The sequence below is a fragment of the Artibeus jamaicensis genome, unplaced genomic scaffold (assembly GCF_021234435.1).
Source record: "Artibeus jamaicensis isolate MK-2021 breed Jamaican fruit bat unplaced genomic scaffold, CSHL_Jam_final contig_264, whole genome shotgun sequence".
Classification (NCBI taxonomy): domain Eukaryota; kingdom Metazoa; phylum Chordata; class Mammalia; order Chiroptera; family Phyllostomidae; genus Artibeus; species Artibeus jamaicensis.
Window position 1 is genome coordinate 2809682 of NW_026521576.1, and position 19818 is coordinate 2829499.

General features: G+C 41.2%; 1 protein-coding gene across 8 annotated transcripts in view; it reads left to right on the plus strand.

The window, feature by feature from the left end:
- SYK (spleen associated tyrosine kinase) overlaps positions 1-19818 on the plus strand; it is an 83094-nt gene that overhangs the window by 50405 nt on the left and 12871 nt on the right. For 6 of the 8 annotated variants that reach the window (XM_053662629.1, XM_037126387.2, XM_037126388.2 and 3 more), the window contains 7 exons: positions 617-698; positions 1288-1334; positions 2990-3058; positions 10570-10657; positions 11884-12061; positions 17686-17895; positions 18745-18934. In XM_053662629.1, coding sequence (XP_053518604.1) covers positions 617-698; positions 1288-1334; positions 2990-3058; positions 10570-10657; positions 11884-12061; positions 17686-17895; positions 18745-18934 — 864 coding nt within the window. The remainder of the gene's footprint in view (positions 1-616; positions 699-1287; positions 1335-2989; positions 3059-10569; positions 10658-11883; positions 12062-17685; positions 17896-18744; positions 18935-19818) is intronic. The other 2 variants (XM_037126390.2, XM_037126391.2) reach the window with 1 other exon arrangement.

Below are 19818 nucleotides of genomic sequence, written 5' to 3' on the forward strand. Positions count from 1 at the left end.
TGTCCCAAGCTCCTATGTCACCTGTGCTGTAATGTCTTTTCTCTGAAACTTTTGGGCTGAATGACTTGGTCCCTCCAAAGCCTTTGCCCATGGCACTGTAATAAGCATTTATCTGTCTCTCCACCCAGAAAGTAAGCACTTCCAGGGCAGGAAATATGTGTTATTCACCTGAGTTTACCTTGTCCTCACCCAGGGCCTAGGGAAGCAAAATGTTCGTTGGATGACTGAATGCTGAGTTCACCTCCATAATCTCACACAGACATAGGTAGGAGAATACAAACAAATACTGTAAATGCAACTTGCTACCTAAAAAGAAAGAGTGAGACAGAAACAGAGAGAGAGCAGATAGAGAAAGACAGAGAGAGAAGGGGTGAGCGGAGAGTGGAGTGGGATTTTGAAGGAAAGGTAGTATGTGGACTTCTGTCCTAAGTCTGAGAGTGGGACGAGAGACGTCAGAGGGATCAGACAGACCAACAAGAAAATCGTGGGCTGTCCTTGTGGTTAAAGGTTGTCCTTGAATCACTTTTAAAGTTCAAAAGAAGAGTCAACTGCTCCAGGTAGGATTCCTTTTCCTGCCTTGTTATTTATTGCACTTTCTTACTTTCTTCTCTTTCAGCTAGTCGAACATTATTCTTATAAACCAGATGGTTTGTTAAGAGTTCTTACAGTTCCATGTCAAAAAATTGGTGGGCAAACAGGTGAGTCACTATGACATTGGAATCTCAGTCTTTTAGAGAATAACAATAACCTGATAGTAATTAGCCTTGTTTTAGATTTGGCCTGTTGCAATTCAGGTGAGAGGAGGGCTTGTTTGTACTAATTGATTATGAGTGTCAGATTGCTCCAATTCTATATAATATCGTTGATCAAAAAATAGCTGCTTATGTTAAAAAACTAGTGCTAAAGGGGAGGGATTTGGAGGAACAAGTATGAAGGACACAGGGATGAGGACTAGGAGGGAAGGAAATGGGAGGGAGGTGGGGAGCACGGGGTGGGGGGGCTGGGGTGGGAGAAATAGACAAAAAACTATACTTGAAAAATAACTAAATAAAAATATGTAAAGAACAGTGTCTTCTAAAATCTGAAACACTAATTCAAAAGGAAAAAAAACTAGTGCTGATTGCATGGTGAGAAAGTTGAGTAAAACAATAAAAAGAAATGTATGAAGAAACTATACCTGCTTTTCAAGAAGCAGGATTTTATAATCGCATTGATTGATCTGCTTTGGGAAGGGGGTAGGTGATGCTTTTCACTGATAGGGCAGTAATCATCCCCCTTTCTCACCAGGAAATAATTTTGGAAGTCGTCCGCAACTTCCAAGTTCCCATCCAGGGGTAAGTGTTACTAGAAGTACCTCTGAAGGTAAAGCAGTTGTGTGTTAGTGAAATGGAAAGCATGTTTTGGCTAACAGGAGTAGTGGTGATTATTGTTTTATCAGACTTGATAAACTGGTATTGCTGATGTCAGCTAGCATCAGCCTGATTCTAGTTCCAAGTTAACCAAGTTAACTTTTTTTGTAGGTTAAATTCTCTCCATTTGCTAAAAGTATATAAAATGACCATGAAACCCAATGTTAACTCAGAAATATGCTTCATGGCAGATTTCAAGCTCAGTCTTGAAGCCCTTGTGTGGGCACATGAGCATGATCAACATGACCTTGGTTGGTACAACAACCAAGGTCTGGCATTATAACATCTCAGTGATGTTTTCTGCCCAATTTGTTTGGTTAAATCAACCAAGACATTGTTATTAGGGGTGTTGCCCTTTTGAGGAGAGCTGGCTTGAGAGTAGTGTGGCCAAGGAAGGCTAAGGAAAGGGTAACATCAGAGAGGAGCCCTAGAGAAGTGTAGATTCGGGCACTAGGTCAGAACCCACCTCCCCTGCCCTGTCAGCAGGAGGTAAGAATGTGGCCCATCCATACTTCTCCATGCAGGTTTGCCCAAAGTGTGCCTGGTGCCCCTACAGAGAGAGGATCCCAGGCCTTCCTCACTCCGATAGTGATGCACTGCCGCACGGTTTTAGACTCAAAGCATGATTTGGTTTTCTGCTCCTCCCGGAGGACCTCACTGTGGATCTTCAGTTCCCATTCATGCCATCCATGAAGTGTAGCAATTACCTCTCTATGGGCTGTGTGCTCTACACTTCACTTTTTGTCTACTAGCCCTTAAAGTCTGCAGAGAGCAGAATGCACTTTCTGGCCCCATGGAGACCAGGGACTGCTCAGGAGCTGTGCCCTGTGTTGAAACTGGGGTCTCTCCAGGAGCAGCACCTGTCACCAGTTTGGGGGACCTGGAATTTGCTAAACTGTCAGTGAACTTTAGGATCGATGTCTAAGATATGACACTTTTAAGGGGTCATTTTATTTTACTCTTTTCATGGCTCTTGGGCCTGTCAGCTCTACATGTGTGTGCCTAGAAACTGATTTTTTGTCCTCAAGGATAAATTGGTGCTGATAACTAAAACAATACCAAGCCCTATATTTAGCCATCTATCACCTACTGGCTCCAAGAAGTTAGGGGTTTTTTTTAGGGTTTTTTTAGAACAATTTTTTTATGGACAGATGAGATATATACAGAAAAAATAAATGAATGTGCCCTAAGTGTTTAACTCAGTGAATTCCCACAAGCACATGGGACTGTAACCTTGAACAACTAAAAAAAAAAAAAGAGCAAATTATCTTTTAGTTTCTTCACAATGATTTATTTGAGTTTAAGACTTAATAATTCTCTATGCATCATAGTCCATTTAATGTAACAGCTCTAGTTTTATAGCCTATTGTGGGAAATAGCACTCAAATGCTCTTCTAGGTCCTCCTGCTCAGGTGCTCAACTTTCCTTGAAATATTCCTAATGATCAACTGAGTCACATCAGCAAAAGCTGGAGGGTTTGGTGTTATGATTATAAAGCCAGTTAAAACAGCATGTTATATACCTAGCCTTATTTGTTTTCTAAAACATTTACTGTTCCTCTTTGCCATTATGGTTTCTAGACTTGGTCAGCGGGTGGAATAATCTCAAGAATCAAATCATACTCCTTCCCAAAGCCTGGCCACAGAAAGGTGCTAAAACATCCCCTGCTTGCTGTCCCCAAGTAGCAGGACTGACCCGCACTCAGCACTTGTGCTCCGCCCGCTAGCTGCCCTCCATGTGCGCTGCCCTGCCCTTCCTGCTGCTCTGGCCCCACGTCTCTGCCATGTGTAGCCCTCATGGGTAGCCCACCTGGGCATACACTGTGCTTTCCATGTGGGTCCTGGCCACTTTGCTGCAAAGTCCATACTATGCACATGCTATCTCTGCTGACGCGTGCTTGAAAGTCAACTCAGTCAGCATGATAAGTGGGAGCTGATTCTCATGTTGGAAAGTCTTTTACAAGTGAGACAAGTTACTTTAGAGTTGCCAGAATTGTGTGTTGCAGTATTATGGTAACTAATGATATAAATCACGTTGGTGGATGAAACACCAAGGTTTTGTGAGTACTGCACAGTGAAGGCCTAAGTGTGTATATTTCCTAAAGTGCTTCAATAACTTCATTATGGCTGTAAATTTCCAGCACCAAACTTTAAATATAACATATATAAAGATGGGATGGAATTGTAGGATTAGAAATAACCATTTTGCTGACATGGAAGAGGTGAAACAAAAAATGGCAGAAGCACTAAAATCGACCAAAATTAATCAATTCAAAACCTGTTTTGAGCAGTGGAAAAAACATGTCTTGATAGGTGTATTGCATCAGATGGAAAGTACTTTGAAGATGACTGAAGTTTAAACATGTCAGAATAAATACATAATTTTTAATAAATAAATTCTGAGTATTTGGAGATGTCTGCTCATAAAAGCATAAAAGCCCTGAAATCTTGTTTAGTAAAAATTTTCCAAGAGGGCAGTCATACTCAAGACATTCTCAGTCTTAGTGGCCATAGAACATAGACCATACAGAAGTGAATTTAAGGTAATGTTTGAGGGGAAAGTAATGTGATAAACCTGAATAATAATTTTATTCTAATGTTGCACTCCCAGTCAGTATGGATCAGCCCACAAAAGGGTCACTTCTGGTAGTGACAATGAGGGCTGCCCATAAGAGGGCTGCATGTTAGGAGTAGAGAACCAGGTTGTCAAGATGATACATTCTCTATGTCAGTGTTCCTTTTGCTCCACAATTTGATTTTTGTTTCAATATCAGGGCCAGGAGGTGACCAAGACTTTAAACTTAGAAAGGTCCACGTTTCCCATGATCCAAGGCAAACCCCTCAACTTCTGCCACCTCTAGCCCACCTGGCCTGGCCTCCTGTCAGCATTTGCCTCTTCCCTGGGAGAGGGCTCCACTCGGTGCCAGGATGGCACCTGATAGGACTATAATCCAGTAGAAAATAGGCCAGATGGAGCCCCATCAACTAAGATGATTCAAAGTGTATTCTGATTTATGGTGCTTTGCTGTTATAAATAATCCTTTCAAGGTTATGATCACAAATTCAGTTCACATTAGTGACTTTCCACTATGGTGTGGCAGTCAAACTCAAGATACTAGAGTTGTTAATCAAATGCTGCTTTGACAAAGCTTCACAGAATGACACAGGGCAAGACACACAATGTGGCTGGTGTCCCATCAGCAGCCTCAAAACCACTCGCTCCCCCAACTTTTTTGGCCAGTCCATTCACAGGGTCTGCCTGGCAGCCACAGAGAAGCCCACTGTGGATGAGGGCCACACCTCCAGTTAGTACCCCTGTTTATTCATTATGCTCTTCATAATGACCCAAAGCCTGTGTGCCAATGTCCCCCAGCTCAGGTGCAGTCCAGAGGTGAGCAGTTTCACTGTGAACAAAGTAGGCACAGCATTCCACATTTATCTTAATTCTGTGGTTTGCAGGTATATCATCATTGAGTTCAACCAGGGGAGCATGACCAGTCAAAGATTTATACATAAAACAGATATGCCCTCACATATACATACAGGTACATATATAATACATACATGTACATGCATAACAGTACCCACATGCACATATATGTGTAATATATGCATATATATATCAACACACACATATATAGATTTAACACAAGAACTTACCTTACACAGTTGCAGGGGCTAGATAAGCAGGCCATGAGGAAGGGACAATCAGGGCAGGATGGGACCCCTCAGGCACAACTGAAAGTGTCACCCACAGCCAGGGATCAGCTGTGCCCCTCCCTGCCTTTTTCTCTCTCAGACAGCTGCAATTCTTTTCTAAGGACTCTCAGCTGGGTAAGCCAGGCTCACCCAAAATAATCAACTAATTTAAATCAACAACTTAGGGATTTTAATTACATCTGCAAAATCCCTTGCCAGCAAACTCAAGATCATGGTCTGATGCAAAAATGGACTTCAGCTCAGGCTAGCCAGGTGGACATATAAAGAAGCTGGGATTGTGAGGAGACGAGCCCTTCTCCCACCCCATCATTGTCCCAGGCTGGCTGAAGCCAGCTCATGTTACTCACATTGACCAAAGTAAAATCTAGTAAGTGAGTTTTAATAGGTCTTTAGAGTAAAGTACAACATGTCTAAAGAAAGTTGAAGAAAATATTAGTAAGGCTACATAAAAATAAGGAATTGTGGATAAGAATCGTAACATCAGCAAAACAAATAATAAACTGGCAGTATTGTAATAATGATATGTGTAAGATTACTATCTTTAATATATAAGAGTCTAAAATCAATAAAAGTTTTAACTCTTTAACAGGGTATTGGACAGAAAATGTCAGTAGGTCGATTATAGTAAAGCAAATATAAATAAACATAGGTAAAGATGTTCCATTTTCTAATAAGATATGCAAGTTAAAACTGTGGTCCTCTGTTAAGCCCACCTGTGAAACTGAACCCAACTAAAACAGCACAGCATCACAAAGGGCGGCGGAGGTGTGGTAAACAAGCATTTCCACACTTTGTTGGACTGTGAAATGATGCCGTCTCTCAGAACGGTATTTTCATATACCCATGTAAATTAAAAGCACATATAACTTAGTTACGCCAAGATGGAGACATAGGTGGAGACGTCGTGCTTTCTCACACAACCAAGTTTAGAGACAACTAAATATTAGCAACAGAAGACACAGCCAGAACACAGAAAATTAAACTTTTTGGAAGTCTGATAACAACAAATTCTTCAGCCTGACCAGTAAGAGGAGCGAAACCAGCAGCTGGTGGAGCGGGGTTGCACAGGAAAACTCGGTCAGACAGATTCAGGCACGCAGAACCCAGGCACAGGGTTGGACCTAGTGAGCGACCCAGCCAGCGACCCTGGGGAAACAGCGAGGGAGCAGGGCAGCGGGTTGACGTGCATTCGTGTGCAGATAGACCAGCGAGGGAGTGGGCGATTAGACAGGACTCAGTAGGCCCCCGCAGCAAGCGGCAGCAGAGGGCGCCACCATTTCCCTGCTCTGACCCCTCCTCCACATACAGCATCATAACCCAGCGACCTGAATGGCCCTGCCCAGGTGAACCACCTAAGGCTCTGCTCACCCAGCGGCGCGAAAAACAGCAGAGGGGGTCGCCATTTCCCCACTCTGACCACGCCCCCACATATAGCGTCACAACCCAGCGACCTGGGAGTCCAAGGCTCTGCTCCTCATACTTAATGGGCATGAACAGACCAAAAATGGCTCAAGAAGATCTCAAAGCCCCAGAGCCCATAAATCTAAGCGATGAAGAAATAGCAAAACTCTCAGACGCACAGTTTAAAACACTGGTCATCAGGATCCTCACAGAACTGGTTGATTATAGCCACAAATTAGAGAAACATATGAAGGCGAAACTAATTGAAATGAATGGAATTGCACAGGACACCAATAGCGATGAAAAGGAAACTGGGACTCAAATCAATGGAGTGGACCAGAAGAAAGCAAATAATGGCCAAACAGAAAAGAGTGAAGAAGCAAGAATTCAAAAAAATGAGGAAAGTCTTAGGAACCTCCAGGACATCTTTAAACGCTCCAACATCCGAATTATAGGGCTACCAGAAGGGGGAAAGGAACAGCCACCAGTGGAAAACTTATTTGAACAAGTAATAAAGGAAAATTTCCCCAATCTGGCAAAGGAAATAGACTTCCAGGAAATCTAGGAAGCTCAGAGAGTCCCAAAGAAGTCGGACCCAAGAAGGAACACACTCGGACCCAAGAAGGAACACACCAAGGCACATCATCATTACATTAGCCAAGATTAAAATGAAGGAGAGAATCCTAGAAGCAGCGAGAGATAAGGAGACAGTCACCTACAAAGGAGTTCCCATCAGACTGTCAGCGAATTTCTCAAAAGAGACCTTACAGGCAAGAAGGGGCTGGAAAGAGGTATTCCAAGTCATGAAATCTAAAGACCTACAACCAAGATTGCTCTATCTAGCAAAACTTTCATTTAGAATGGAAGGACAGATAAAGTGCTTCTCAGATTTTTTCTCTTGTGTTAACTTCTGAATCCCCACTTCTTAAAAGTAGGCACTCAATGAATATTTGTCAAATACATTTTCTACTTGCAGTTGACCCTGGAAAAAAAGAGATTTGTAATTATAATTTATAACATAACCTAATTTATATTTTGTTATGGTGGAGTGATCTGTTTTTACCAGAATTTATAAAACTTGAAAACCACAACTTGTTCTTTGCAAGGTAGAAAGCTAAGGTAGCTAGTGCCATCTAGTGGTATCCTGCCAATTTGACTTGTTTTGAGTATTAGCAAAAATAGGGAAAAAAGCAATTGTCAACATTCATTTATGCCATGTGCTCAAAGCAGAAAAGGTGATACTATTGATTACGGCAAAATAAATATCAAATAAAAAGCAGACTGAATGACTAGGGGTATAGTAAAACAACAATATGCTTTTTATTAAATTAAAACTTCCTTAAAAATACTAATCAGTACTGTTATAATTTACCAATATGCCTCAGATCTCATTCTTCATAAAGTCCTCAAATATTTCTTTCCCCCAAACATTTTGATTTCATGTTTTTGTTGTTCCTGCCATTCTCCTAAGTGACATATTTATCCAGTACTTTCCGCATTTTCATCTTCACCATGAAGTTACCACTGCCCTTTTAACTGACACAAAAGGAAACCTCCTGTGTCTTCCATAGGATGTCCTCCCAAGTGTAACGCCATCCTCTGTCCTGGTGCAGGCAGGAGCAAGGGGTCCAGGTGGCCAGCTGCAGTGGTCATTGAGGGCATTGTGACGCTCAGCCAGTCTCTGAAGGCTGCAACCATGTGGTGGTCTGGGCGGGCAGTGCCAAAATCAAGTCCTGAACCACCTTGGGTGAAAACATGTCCCCACCTTTCACAGGTGACCCCCAATCCATTTCCTGTCCATTGTCCAGACAGACCCGGATGCACACCCCACCTCCCACCCAAGTATGCATTACTCTGTCCAGGGCAAATTTGCTGTGTTTATCACTACTCATTCTTAGTCCTGTGGCCCTCATGTAGTTTCCAGTATTTTTTTTTTTTACACGTCACCTCTGTTTTAAAGTTCTTCTTCACAGGAGTCATATGTCAGATAATTGCGTTCTGGCTTAATTGTAACAGCTTTTATGAAGTCCTCCTGCCCTGGAGAACATTCTCTCTCAGGATGAAGAGGCAACAGCCCCAGGATATGATCTTAAGTAGGCAGAGGGCAGGAGGAGTTAAAGTGAAGGGAAGGGGCCCTCTTTGTGTCCTGGTATCCTGAAGTTTTGTCTGTGCAGCTCACAACTTACCTACCTGCAGGAAAAATCAGAGAAGTTGAAGTGATAGAATGTGAACCAAAAAGAGGCTTTTTTTTTTTTAATTTGCAAACTATTTCTATCTTGGAGTTTGATTGCAGGAGGGAACCAAGCAAAGGTGGGAATGGAGAGGCTTGGGAACTGCTAGTTTCTCATAGGACATTTCAGCTGACACGGGGGGATTATATGAGTGAGACATGTGACAGTGAGACACATGAGTGAGTTCATGTCTCAGCAAATGAGACAGAACTCGCAGTACATCCAATAGTCCCATAATCATATGAAAGTTTCTGAAAAAGGTAGATTGTCATTTGGAATTATGCACTCCTCTTTCCCTCTGTTAGCCATAAAGACTAGAAAGAGAATTTTAAATCACATGAGTTTACACTTCACATCTCCCAGCTTCATTATCCTTCACGTGTCTGTTTGGCACATTTTTATTAAGCATGAGCAGTGGGCCTCACAAAGCTCTAATGCCATTAATGAATTACTGTGTCCCCTGGAACTTAGGTTCCATTTTCACACCTGATCTGTCATAGCTACTTCTATAAACAGTTCGGTTAGAATGCTGAAATAGTCATGAGAAAATGGATCCAGTGGCATCCTGTTGACACATGAAAGCAAGTGTCCTTTAGCCACATCAGACAGGCCTTTGTCACTGTTAGTAGTGGCTCTGTAGTGCACAGTAGACAGCATGAAGAAGGAAGCCAGGTTTAGGAGACAAGTGGCCAGGTGGTGGCTGTGGCACATTGTGATATCATTATTGTATCTTTGGTTCCTGGCACTGTGCCATCAGGAAGGCAGTCAGGGATACCAGTATGTGCCAGGAGATAAGTGACTGTGTACAATTCAGCTTAATGTCTGTTTCTTTAAACAAATCCAAAATCTGGCTGTATCTCATTTCTTCATGGCCACTGCTTGGGCAGTAATAAGGTCAAGGGATACATAAAATTTATACTCAACACACACCAAAAACAAATGGTTCAAATCGTGGTTCTCCTATGAGCCAAATTTAGTAGCAATACCCTTGTGGGTGGGTAAGGCTGACTTGAGATAGAGACTTTCAAAGGGAAAAGGTTATAGAATATCAAGATTAGATTTACCCCCCTATGATTTCATGATGCAAATTAATGCCAGCAATAACAGCCAGCAAAGCTTTGCTTTGATACACTTCACTTACCTATTCTGGGTACAGGAAGAATTACTGTACCCAGGTTAGTAAGAGGCTCTTCTCAGGTTAGCAAGAGGCTTTTAACCTCACAGAGTCGTTGATGACGATGATGATGGTTACTGGGTGTCCAGTGCTACCCTCTGGCATCACCCAAATGTCACTAGGTCTTCAGGAAAGCTAAAGGCAGAGTCCAAAGCTCCAGCTGTATAGATACTTTGGAATTAGGGAGTGGGTAGAGCAGTCAGTAGATATTTCATGTTTGTTTTGAAATAACCTCCATATAGTATAATTGAAAGAGTTAATGGAGGAAAATGAATGCAAGAGGATAAAGAATACCTGCAGTGTGTTTTGGGAGGTGCAGATAGGATTTGAAAGAGCTGTAACAGAGAAGGAATTCTGCCTGAATGATTGGGTGACTACTCCTAGCAGCATCTGAGACGCTGGCAGGCCCTGCAAGTTACAAGTTATGGGATTGTGAGCTCCACACAGCCCTCACAGGATCTAAGCAGTTGCCTGAAGAGTGAGATAAGCCATGTTGTTTTTTTCCTGTTTTCTTTCTCATTCCTCCCTTTGTTTTCTCTGTATATGTTAAATGTGATTACTTGAAAATAAAAATAATTATGTCAACTCAACAGAGTATCAGTGAAGAAAGGTGACATTTTATTTGTGTGCTTCAGGCCACCTCGTCTCAGGGGACCTGGCCAGAGAGCTCTGTGACGTTCAACCCCTATGAGCCAGACCGAGGGTCCCGGGCTGCAGAAAGAGGTGAGAGATGCCCTTTCAGTCACCATTTACTGCCAGATGAAGCAGTCCACACAGCCTCCCTCACAATGAACTGACCACATTGAAAGTGTTATTCAGTGCTTCTTCTTCAAAACTCATGTCTTGTAGTACAATACTACTCAAAGTTCATATTTTCAGTACTATGTTCTTGCAAAGATGTTTGTGTGCACTGAAATACATTTCAGCTGAGTGCAGTAAATGGGTGGCTGGGAGAACTGGAACAGATGTCTGAGCTGTTGGAACTGTAGACATGTTTAGGGAATTGTGGTTGTATGAGGCCGCAGAGGCTGCAGCTCAGGGTGACTGCCCTTAGGAAACTCAGTAGCCCTCTACTAGACTTGTTATCAGAAGCGAAACCTCTGGATGACCTTCTTGGATTCTCTAGGTGACCCCAGGTCATTTTTTATTGGTGACTTGGCCTGTTCATTGCTATAAAAACGACCCCAATACTTAGTAGCTTAAAACAACAGCAGTCATTTCATTGATCTCTCCTCATCTGGTGCAGGTCAGGAATTTGGGCAGGGCTCAGTTGGGTGGTTGTGGTTCAAGGCCTCTTACAGTCAGATTAGGCCAGCAGGGGTGGAAGCCATGGTGAGGCCGGGGGCTGGGGGTCAGCTTGCATCTGCCCCTTTCCATCTATAATGTTGGGGCCTCTCAGCCTGGTCTTTCCATATGACTTGGGCTGTCTCACAGCCCAGAAGGTGCCAAGGCAGTTGGACACCTTGTATGACATCTGAAGCTTCAAGAGTCAGTTTCTAGAAAATAAGCTTTTTATCACCTCTCCTGAACATGTCATCAACATCACTTCTGATAGGCTCCATTAGTTGACAAAGTTACAAAAGCCACTAAGGCAAGGTGACATAGACTGCAGCTATCAATGGAAGGAGGGTCAACATTTTCAGACACAGTAAGTCACCACAGCTTGTAAGGAAGGCTCACCTGTCTTTGCCTCTGGCATGAAAGACCCTTTCTTAATAAATGTTAATGCAAGAATGAGAGTCAAGTACAATGGGCATGAGGGGCTTTTTACTGCCTCCCTACAAACTGGGTGAGACCATACCTCTAGTACTCACTGGCACCCTAACTACCCAAAGTAGCCAAGATCTTGAAAGGGAAGCCGTGACCACACAGGAGGTAGGAGTGGTAGATGCTGGGGTTTGCACTAAGGATCCAGTCCCAGGATTCTATGTTTCTTGAATTCATTGCAGAAGCCCATAGAGAAGCCTTGCCCATGGACACAGAAGTATATGAAAGCCCCTATGCAGACCCCGAGGAGATCAGGCCCAAGGAGGTCTACCTAGACCGGAAGCTGCTGACCCTGGAGGACAAAGAACTGGGCTCTGGTAACTTTGGCACTGTGAAGAAGGGCTATTACCAGATGAAAAAGTAAGTTAAAGCTTTGCACCATCACACCACTCTTACTCTCATGTGAGCTGACATGCTAGAAATATGCATATATTAAGTTCACTTAATCCCAAACAGAAAATGTAGCCACCATAGCTAAATCTGTTTTTATTAACAATATAATATTTGTTCATTTCTGATAGAGTTACCATGAAAATATCCATTATGTGGGTATGCATATAAGTATGCATATAATAATTATGTTAGTTTGGGCATAGTACATGTGTTGTGTAGAGAATCAGAAAATAGAGACAATCAAAACATAAGAATATAAAAGTGTCCTCTTTGTACTACCCAAACACTACTACTGTTAACTAACTGTAGTGTATGTGTGTATAAGATCTCTGTATGCACACACATGCACCCATGTATTATTTAACTAAAATGCAGTCATTCGGTAACAATGTAGTCTACTTATTTTATTTGATTTTTAAAATGGTGTCTCAATTCTCTTTCCCAGAAATGTCCTAATTCCAAATATTATTAGTATGATTATTTACTTGCTTTATCCTATAATCTCAAATAATAGTATATTTTATAACAATTAGAATTGCTAAACTACTAAAATCTCTTTGTACTTCATTTGGTCTTTGAAAGACCACCTACATGGAGTGTGCAGTGAAAACACTGGTTGTTGTTAGATGATATTTTAAATTTAGGAAATTTTTGTAAATTATTTTTAAGTAGGTAATTTATGTAATTCAGCAGTCAAAAATTTAGATAAAAGCACAGAAAGTCTTGCTTTCAATCCTGCTACTTTTGTGTGTGCATGTGTGTATGTTTTAAATGTGTGTGTGTGTATTTTTGAGTAATATACTTATTTAAAATATATGTATATATACCACAGTCATTTTGTAAAATGAGCTTAAATTATCCTGTATTAAGGCATACATTTTCACAACTACTTTGTGATAGTTAAATTTCTGCCTTAACTATATATGTAAATTAACAAACATGATTATAGATACCAAGGAGGGGACATCCAAAAAAACCAGAATTATCTTCAGGAAGGCATCTCCTTGTAGTACAGACTTCCCCAGCTAGGTGAGTGTTCTAGGAACCCAACTGTATCGGTGTACTAGCAGGCATTGTTGCAAGAGGCTGTGTTCAGCTTCAGTGAATTTTTTTTGAAGATTCTTTTCATGTGTTTGCCCATTTCATGAGGGGGGATTTACAAGTGCACCTGCCCACACTGCACTGAGTATTCAGCAGTTTTTGACCAAAAATGTTATGACCCCCATGCCTCACCCTCCCTATCCACCCAATCTCACCCTGAGAACAACTTTTTTTGTTTCCCTGGATGAAAAGAGTCCTCCAAGGGACATCTTGCCAATGTGGAAGAGGTGAAACAAAAAATAGCACAAACACTAAAAAGATTCAAAATCAACAAGTTCAAAAACTGCCTTGAGCAGTGGAAAAAACATCTCATAGGTGCATTGCATAAAGTGGAGAGTGTTTTGAAGGTGACTGAAGCTTAAACATTTAAGAATAAATGCACAACTTTTATAAATAAATTTGTATTTTGGAGGATCCCCCTTACGCATAAATTCAGCTAGAGGGTTTGGGAAGAGGAAAAGCCTTAAAGATCAGCTTGGGGCACAACAAGTTCTTCACAGTACTGAGTCTTCCAGTCAGTAAACATGACCCAACTCTCCATTTCCTTGAGTCATCTGTAATTTGTCTCAGGTTTCTCTTAGCAGAGTTATTTAATACTTTTCTGTGTTGAGGTCTTGCAAAACTTTTTTGCTGGATTCATTTGTAGGTATTTAGTACTTTTGATGTTAATATACATGGTATAATTTTTAGCTCTAGTGTTGGTTTGATATAGAAATATAAATGGTTTTGGCTGTTGACCGGATACCCAGCAACCTTACTGAATTCACCTATTATTTCTAACTTGTTATTTCTAGGGCTTATCTGTGTAGTCTTTGACCCACAGCATATCATCTGTGAATGACATTTCACCCTGTTTAATCCTTATACTTGTCATGTTTCTTTCTTGCCTTATGGTATCAGCCAGGAACTGTGGTTCAGCAGAGGATGGAAGTGACTGTAGCCTCCCTTCTCATTCCTGACTTCAGGGGAGAATTGTCAGTGTTTCACTGTTAGGTTTATAGCTGCTCCTATCAGATGAAGAGAGTTCACCTTTATTCTTTTCTGAGAGATTTATTTTTAATCATGAATGTGTATTACATTTTATTGAGTACTTTTTTTCTTCTGCTGGAATAAACATAAGTTTATCTCCTTTATTGTATAATGTGGTAAATTATACACTGATTGATTTTCAAATATAAAACCCACCTTGAATAAACTCATCTTTTTCATGAATTAAATATTCATAATATATTTTTCAGAATTCACTGGACCTTCTATTATTTCTTATGGAATTTTTGTATCTATGTCCATGAGGGCTATTAGTAAATTATATTCTTGTGATTTCTTTGTCTGGTTTTAGCCTCGGGGTAATGCTGGCCTTATAAAAATGAGTTATAAAGTTTCCTTCCTTTTCTTTGTCCTGGAAGAGGCAATGGGTGTTATTTTTTCCTTAAACATTGGGAAGAATCAAAAGATTTTTTGCTTGTTTTGACCCCTGCTTCGTACTATATACAAAACAAGTCCAGATGGAGAGTTGAATGAAATGTGAAGGCAAAACAATAAACTGTCCAGAGAGACCAGGGGACAATAGTTCCATGATCTTTGGAGGGAACTGAGGGGCTCCTGAAGTGCCCATGGTCTGTGCCTACCTCTGTGTGGGAGTTACAGCCTGCACCCAGTATGTAAGCCCATGTCCAGTTCTACACTCAGGCTGTCTGTACTTGTCTGAATGTGTGTCAGACTTAATTTACTATTCTATTATTCTACCTGTTTTATTGGATAGTTCTTGTTTTATTCTCCCATTTGGAGTTCAACAGAACAGCTATACATCCTGCACTTGTGGGAATTGGATGAAAGATTCAGTTTTTCAAGTCATTCATAGTTGAGTTCCATTTATTTATGTAAACTCCACTATATTAGAATGTTTTTAAGAGTTCAAGCATGCCCTGTGTGATATTTTTATTAGAAAATAAAAAATAATTTTTGCAAACTCATTGAGGCTTGCTTAAATTAACAAAGCTCAGTTTAAACGTGCTTTGTTAACTATGAGCTTTAACAACATATGTTTTTTATTTCTGCATCTGTATATTAAAAGGATGTTGTATTTACATGCATTACATGTAATGTGAGATGGTCAATCTCAAAATATTATAGGTCTCCATTTATGTCAGTTTGTAAGGTTTATTTAAAAATTATTTAAATATTGTTATACTTAGGCTTTCTACTTGGTTGGGATATTCTTCAGCTCCACTTCCTATCCCTTTATTTATTTTTATTTTTTTAATATATTTTATTGATTGTTATTACAATTGTCCCATTTCCCCCTTCATTTTCCTCCACCCTGCACACCCCCTCCCTCCCACATTCCCCCACTTTAGTTCATGTCTATGTGTCTTAAGTTCCTTAGCTTTTACATTTCCCATACTATTCTTGCCCTCCCCCTGTCCATTTTCTACCTACCGTCTATGCTACTTATTCTCTGTATCTTTTCCCCCTCTCTCCTCCTCTCACTCCCCTGTTGCTAACCCTCCTTGTGGTCTCCATTTCTGTGGTTCTGTTCCTGTTCTAGCTGTTTCCTTAGTTTGCTTTTGTTTTAGGTGTGGTTGTTAATAACTGTGAGTTTGTTGTCCTTTCACTGTTCATGTTTCTTTAACTTCTTTTTCTTAGATAAGTCCCTTTAACATTTCATATAATAAGGGCTTGGTGATGATGAACTCCTTGAATTTGTTCTTATCTGAGAAGCACTTTATCTGCCCTTCCATTCTAAATGAAAACTTTGCTGGATAGAGCAATCTTGGATGTAGGTCCTTGTCTTTCATGACTTGGAATACCTCTTTCCAGCCCCTTCTTGCCCATAAGGTCTCTTTTGAGAAACCCACTGACAGTCTGATGGGAACTCCTTTGTAGGTGACTGTCCCCTTAACTCTTGCTGCTTCTATAATTCTCTCCTTCATTTTAATCTTGGGTAATGTAATGATGATGTGCCTTGGTGTGTTCCTCCTTGGGTAAACCTTCTTTAGGACTCTCTGAGCTTCCTGGATTTCCTGGAAGTCTATTTCCTTTGCCAGATTGGGGAAGTTCTCCTTTATTACTTGTTCAAATAAGTTTTCCACTTGTCTCTCTTTCTCTTCCCCTTCTGGTACCCCTATAATTTGGATGTTGGAATGTTTAAAGATGTCCTGGAGGTTCCAAAGCCTCTCCTCATTTTTTCAAATTCTCGTTTCTTCATTCTTTTCTGGTTGGATGTTTCTTTCTTTCTTGTGATCCACTCCATTGATTTGAGTCCCAGTTTCCTTCCCATCACTATTGGTTCCCTGTGCCTTTCCCTTCATTTCACTTAGTTTAGCCTTCATTTTTTCCTCTAATTTGTGACTAAAATCAACCAGTTCTGTGAGCATCCTGATCACCAGTGTTTTGAACTGTGCATCTGATAGGTTGGCTATCTCTTTGTCACTTAGAAGTATATTGGCTCTGGGACTTTGAGCTGTTCTTCTGCTTGAGCCATAATGTTTTGGTCTGTTCACAACTATTACGTATAAGGGGCAGAGCCTTAGGTGTTCACCAGGGTGGGTCAACCTAAGTCGCTGGGTTGTGACACTATGTATGGGGGCGAGGTCAGAGAGGGGAAAAAATGGTGCTTTCCTCCATTCTCTGTTGCACCTCAGCCCTTTCAGCTGCTTCCCCCAAGCAAACTGGGCCTTTCTGGTGCTGATTCTCGTGTGTGTGGGCTTGTGTGTGTTCTAGGACCCTGTGGGTTTCTCCAATGAACTTTCCTGGGAGGTTGGAGTCTCTCCCTGCACCTCAACCCCCACATGTGTTTTCAATCAGTGTTTTGAGGCTTTATTTCTCATTGCTAGGAGCCTGGGTTGCTCAATTTGTCTTGCTCCCCAGTTATCTGCCCGCGAATGTGGGACCGCTGCCCAGTCAGCCACCTTGTGCATGGTGCCCTGCTTCTCAATCACGGCCTCACCGCGTCTGCCCATTGCCACTCCACACCCAGAGTCTGCCAGTTACTGCCAGGGTGCCAAGGCCAGGTGCCGCCTTGCACACCCGGTGTGCCTTGCACGCCGTTGTCACTGCTTCCTGTGCTGCAACCCCTCTTCACTTGGCCTCCCAACTCCACCCCACCTACCAGTCTGGATGAATGTGTCTATTTTAACTCCTCGGTTGTTGGACTTCCATATAGTTCAATTTTCTTTCAGTTTTGGTTGTTACTTTGTTTCTGTGTTGTTGTTGTTCTTATTTTGGTTGTTTGAGGAGGCACAGTGTGTCTACCTACACCTCCATCTTGGCCAGAAGTCCCTATCCCTTTATTTTTAACTAATGAAGTATCACTCTCTTTGTCCATAAAATGACAGAACATTGTTGGAAAACTAGTCATTTATAGCACAGTTTCTTTGGATACATTTTCATTATGTAGCTATTATTTGTATAACACTACTTCTAGAAGATATTTACCTGAAAGTGAGACACTTTGAAAAGTGTCTTATGCATTATGATTTCTTTTACAGAGGTGCGAAAACAGTAGCAGTGAAAATCCTGAAAAATGAGGCCAATGACCCGGCTCTGAAAGATGAGCTATTAGCAGAAGCCAATGTCATGCAGCAGCTAGACAACCCTTACATTGTTCGTATGATCGGGATCTGTGAAGCTGAGTCCTGGATGCTGGTCATGGAGATGGCAGAACTTGGTCCCCTCAATAAATATTTACAGCAGAACAGGTATCTTCAGGGACCCCTGAAGTTTACACTATGAGGGGCAGGGCCCACCCAAGGGCACACATAGTAGTCTGGTTTCTTCAGGAAGCCTCTGTCCTCCCGTACTGTCTAAGAATCTTGCTGGAGGAGGGGAGAGAGCTTTGGTTTTCATTCTACTTTGTTCACTCTGTGTTGGCCCACTGACAGAATTAGCACTACTTGGTGGTCAATATCACCTCACTAGGAAAAACCTGCTGCTTTTCGCAAGAAATATTTAATAAACATGTTATAGGGCATAACAGTGATGACTTATTTGTTTGGCTGACCTCTACATTCCCACAAGTAATTCTGAAAACATCTGTTGCTGTGCTCTCTGCTAAAGCCATTGCTGAAATGGAAAAACTGGTATGAAATACTCATGGAAATCGCCACTGGTTACCCAAGCCCATTTGCTACATTATGCTTATACTTTACTTAGATTGTGTCTTTAATTTCCATTTAAGAGGAAGGTGTTACCCCAACTTCAGAGGTAAAAAACTGACACTCAGGGTTGGATTTGTTTTATATCCGATTTTAGAGCAAGGATTCTGATTGAAGCCTGGCTTGCCTTGAGCCAGGTCTCATGACCCTATTATACTCCTTTTCATGCAATTCAAAGTAAGCCTTGAAAAAACTGGACCAGTTGAACACTGGGAGAATGGTGTTTACTTTTAAACAGCTATAAGTAAACTAGATTATTTGTCACCACTTGTGAATCTTGCTTAAGAAGAATGGGAAATGAGTGGACTTGCCTTCTCTCTCTGTGAGGAGCACAGTTGGTTATTCTGAAATGGACTACTATCCACCATCACTAATCACATGCTTGACTTGCAGGCATGTCAAGGATAAGAACATCATAGAACTGGTTCATCAGGTTTCTATGGGAATGAAGTATTTGGAGGAGTCCAATTTTGTGCATAGAGATCTGGCTGCAAGAAACGTATTGCTGGTTACTCAACATTATGCCAAGATCAGTGATTTTGGGCTTTCCAAAGCACTTCGTGCTGATGAAAACTACTACAAGGTAGGAACAACTTTGCCAGTACTTGAAGCAGCAGGTGGTAAAAATCCGAAATGAGAATGTATCTCTTATATTTCATTACAGTGAGGTTTCAAGAAGCAATTTTCCTTGATGCCCTCTAGGTGTCCGCAGTGTTATGGATGTGATGAACAAATTCACATGGACTGCACAAGTCCTGGGGAGAAAAGGGATGGCACAGCTACTCTAAGTGAGAGCAGGTGCCGACCCTTGCCTGGACAGGCTTTTATTGCTTTCTAGTAGCATACATCAAGGAAGGTTCTCATTCATTATGCTCATGTTTGCTTTAGGTGATTAACTTTTACAAATAACAAAGAAAAAGATGTTACTGGTTACTTCTTATGGATAACAAAGAAAAGGATGTTGCAAATGCAAGGGAAAAAGTGGTTGAACTGGTTACACTCTGTCCTTAGAGGTTTATCACAGACTTTAGGAAGTAACTTCAAAGATGTGCATTAAACTTTTGTTGCCTTAACTCAGGGTGAGGGAGTTTTAGCAGAAGCAAGCCTCAGAGCAGCCTAGATATAATGCAGGCCTGGTCCCTGTTGGGAAAGCTGATCTGTGGGCCTGGCTCCTGTGTGATGCCTTGTACCTGTCAGTTTTCTAAACTAGGTCTGAGCTACATTCGCCATTGCCATGTGGACTTGTTTCCTATATTTCTGATTTAAAAATAACTATGTAAAAATATTCTTCTTAAGTTTTGATTTATTGTTAAAAATGGAAATACTCTAATATATCACAATTTTAGCTTTATTCAGAATAATATCCTCCAAACTATGTTCATTGGAACAATAGGAAATCAACAGTTTAGTATTAGAAAGAGAAATCAAGGAAACAACCTAATTTATAGTTACATCAAAAGAAATAAA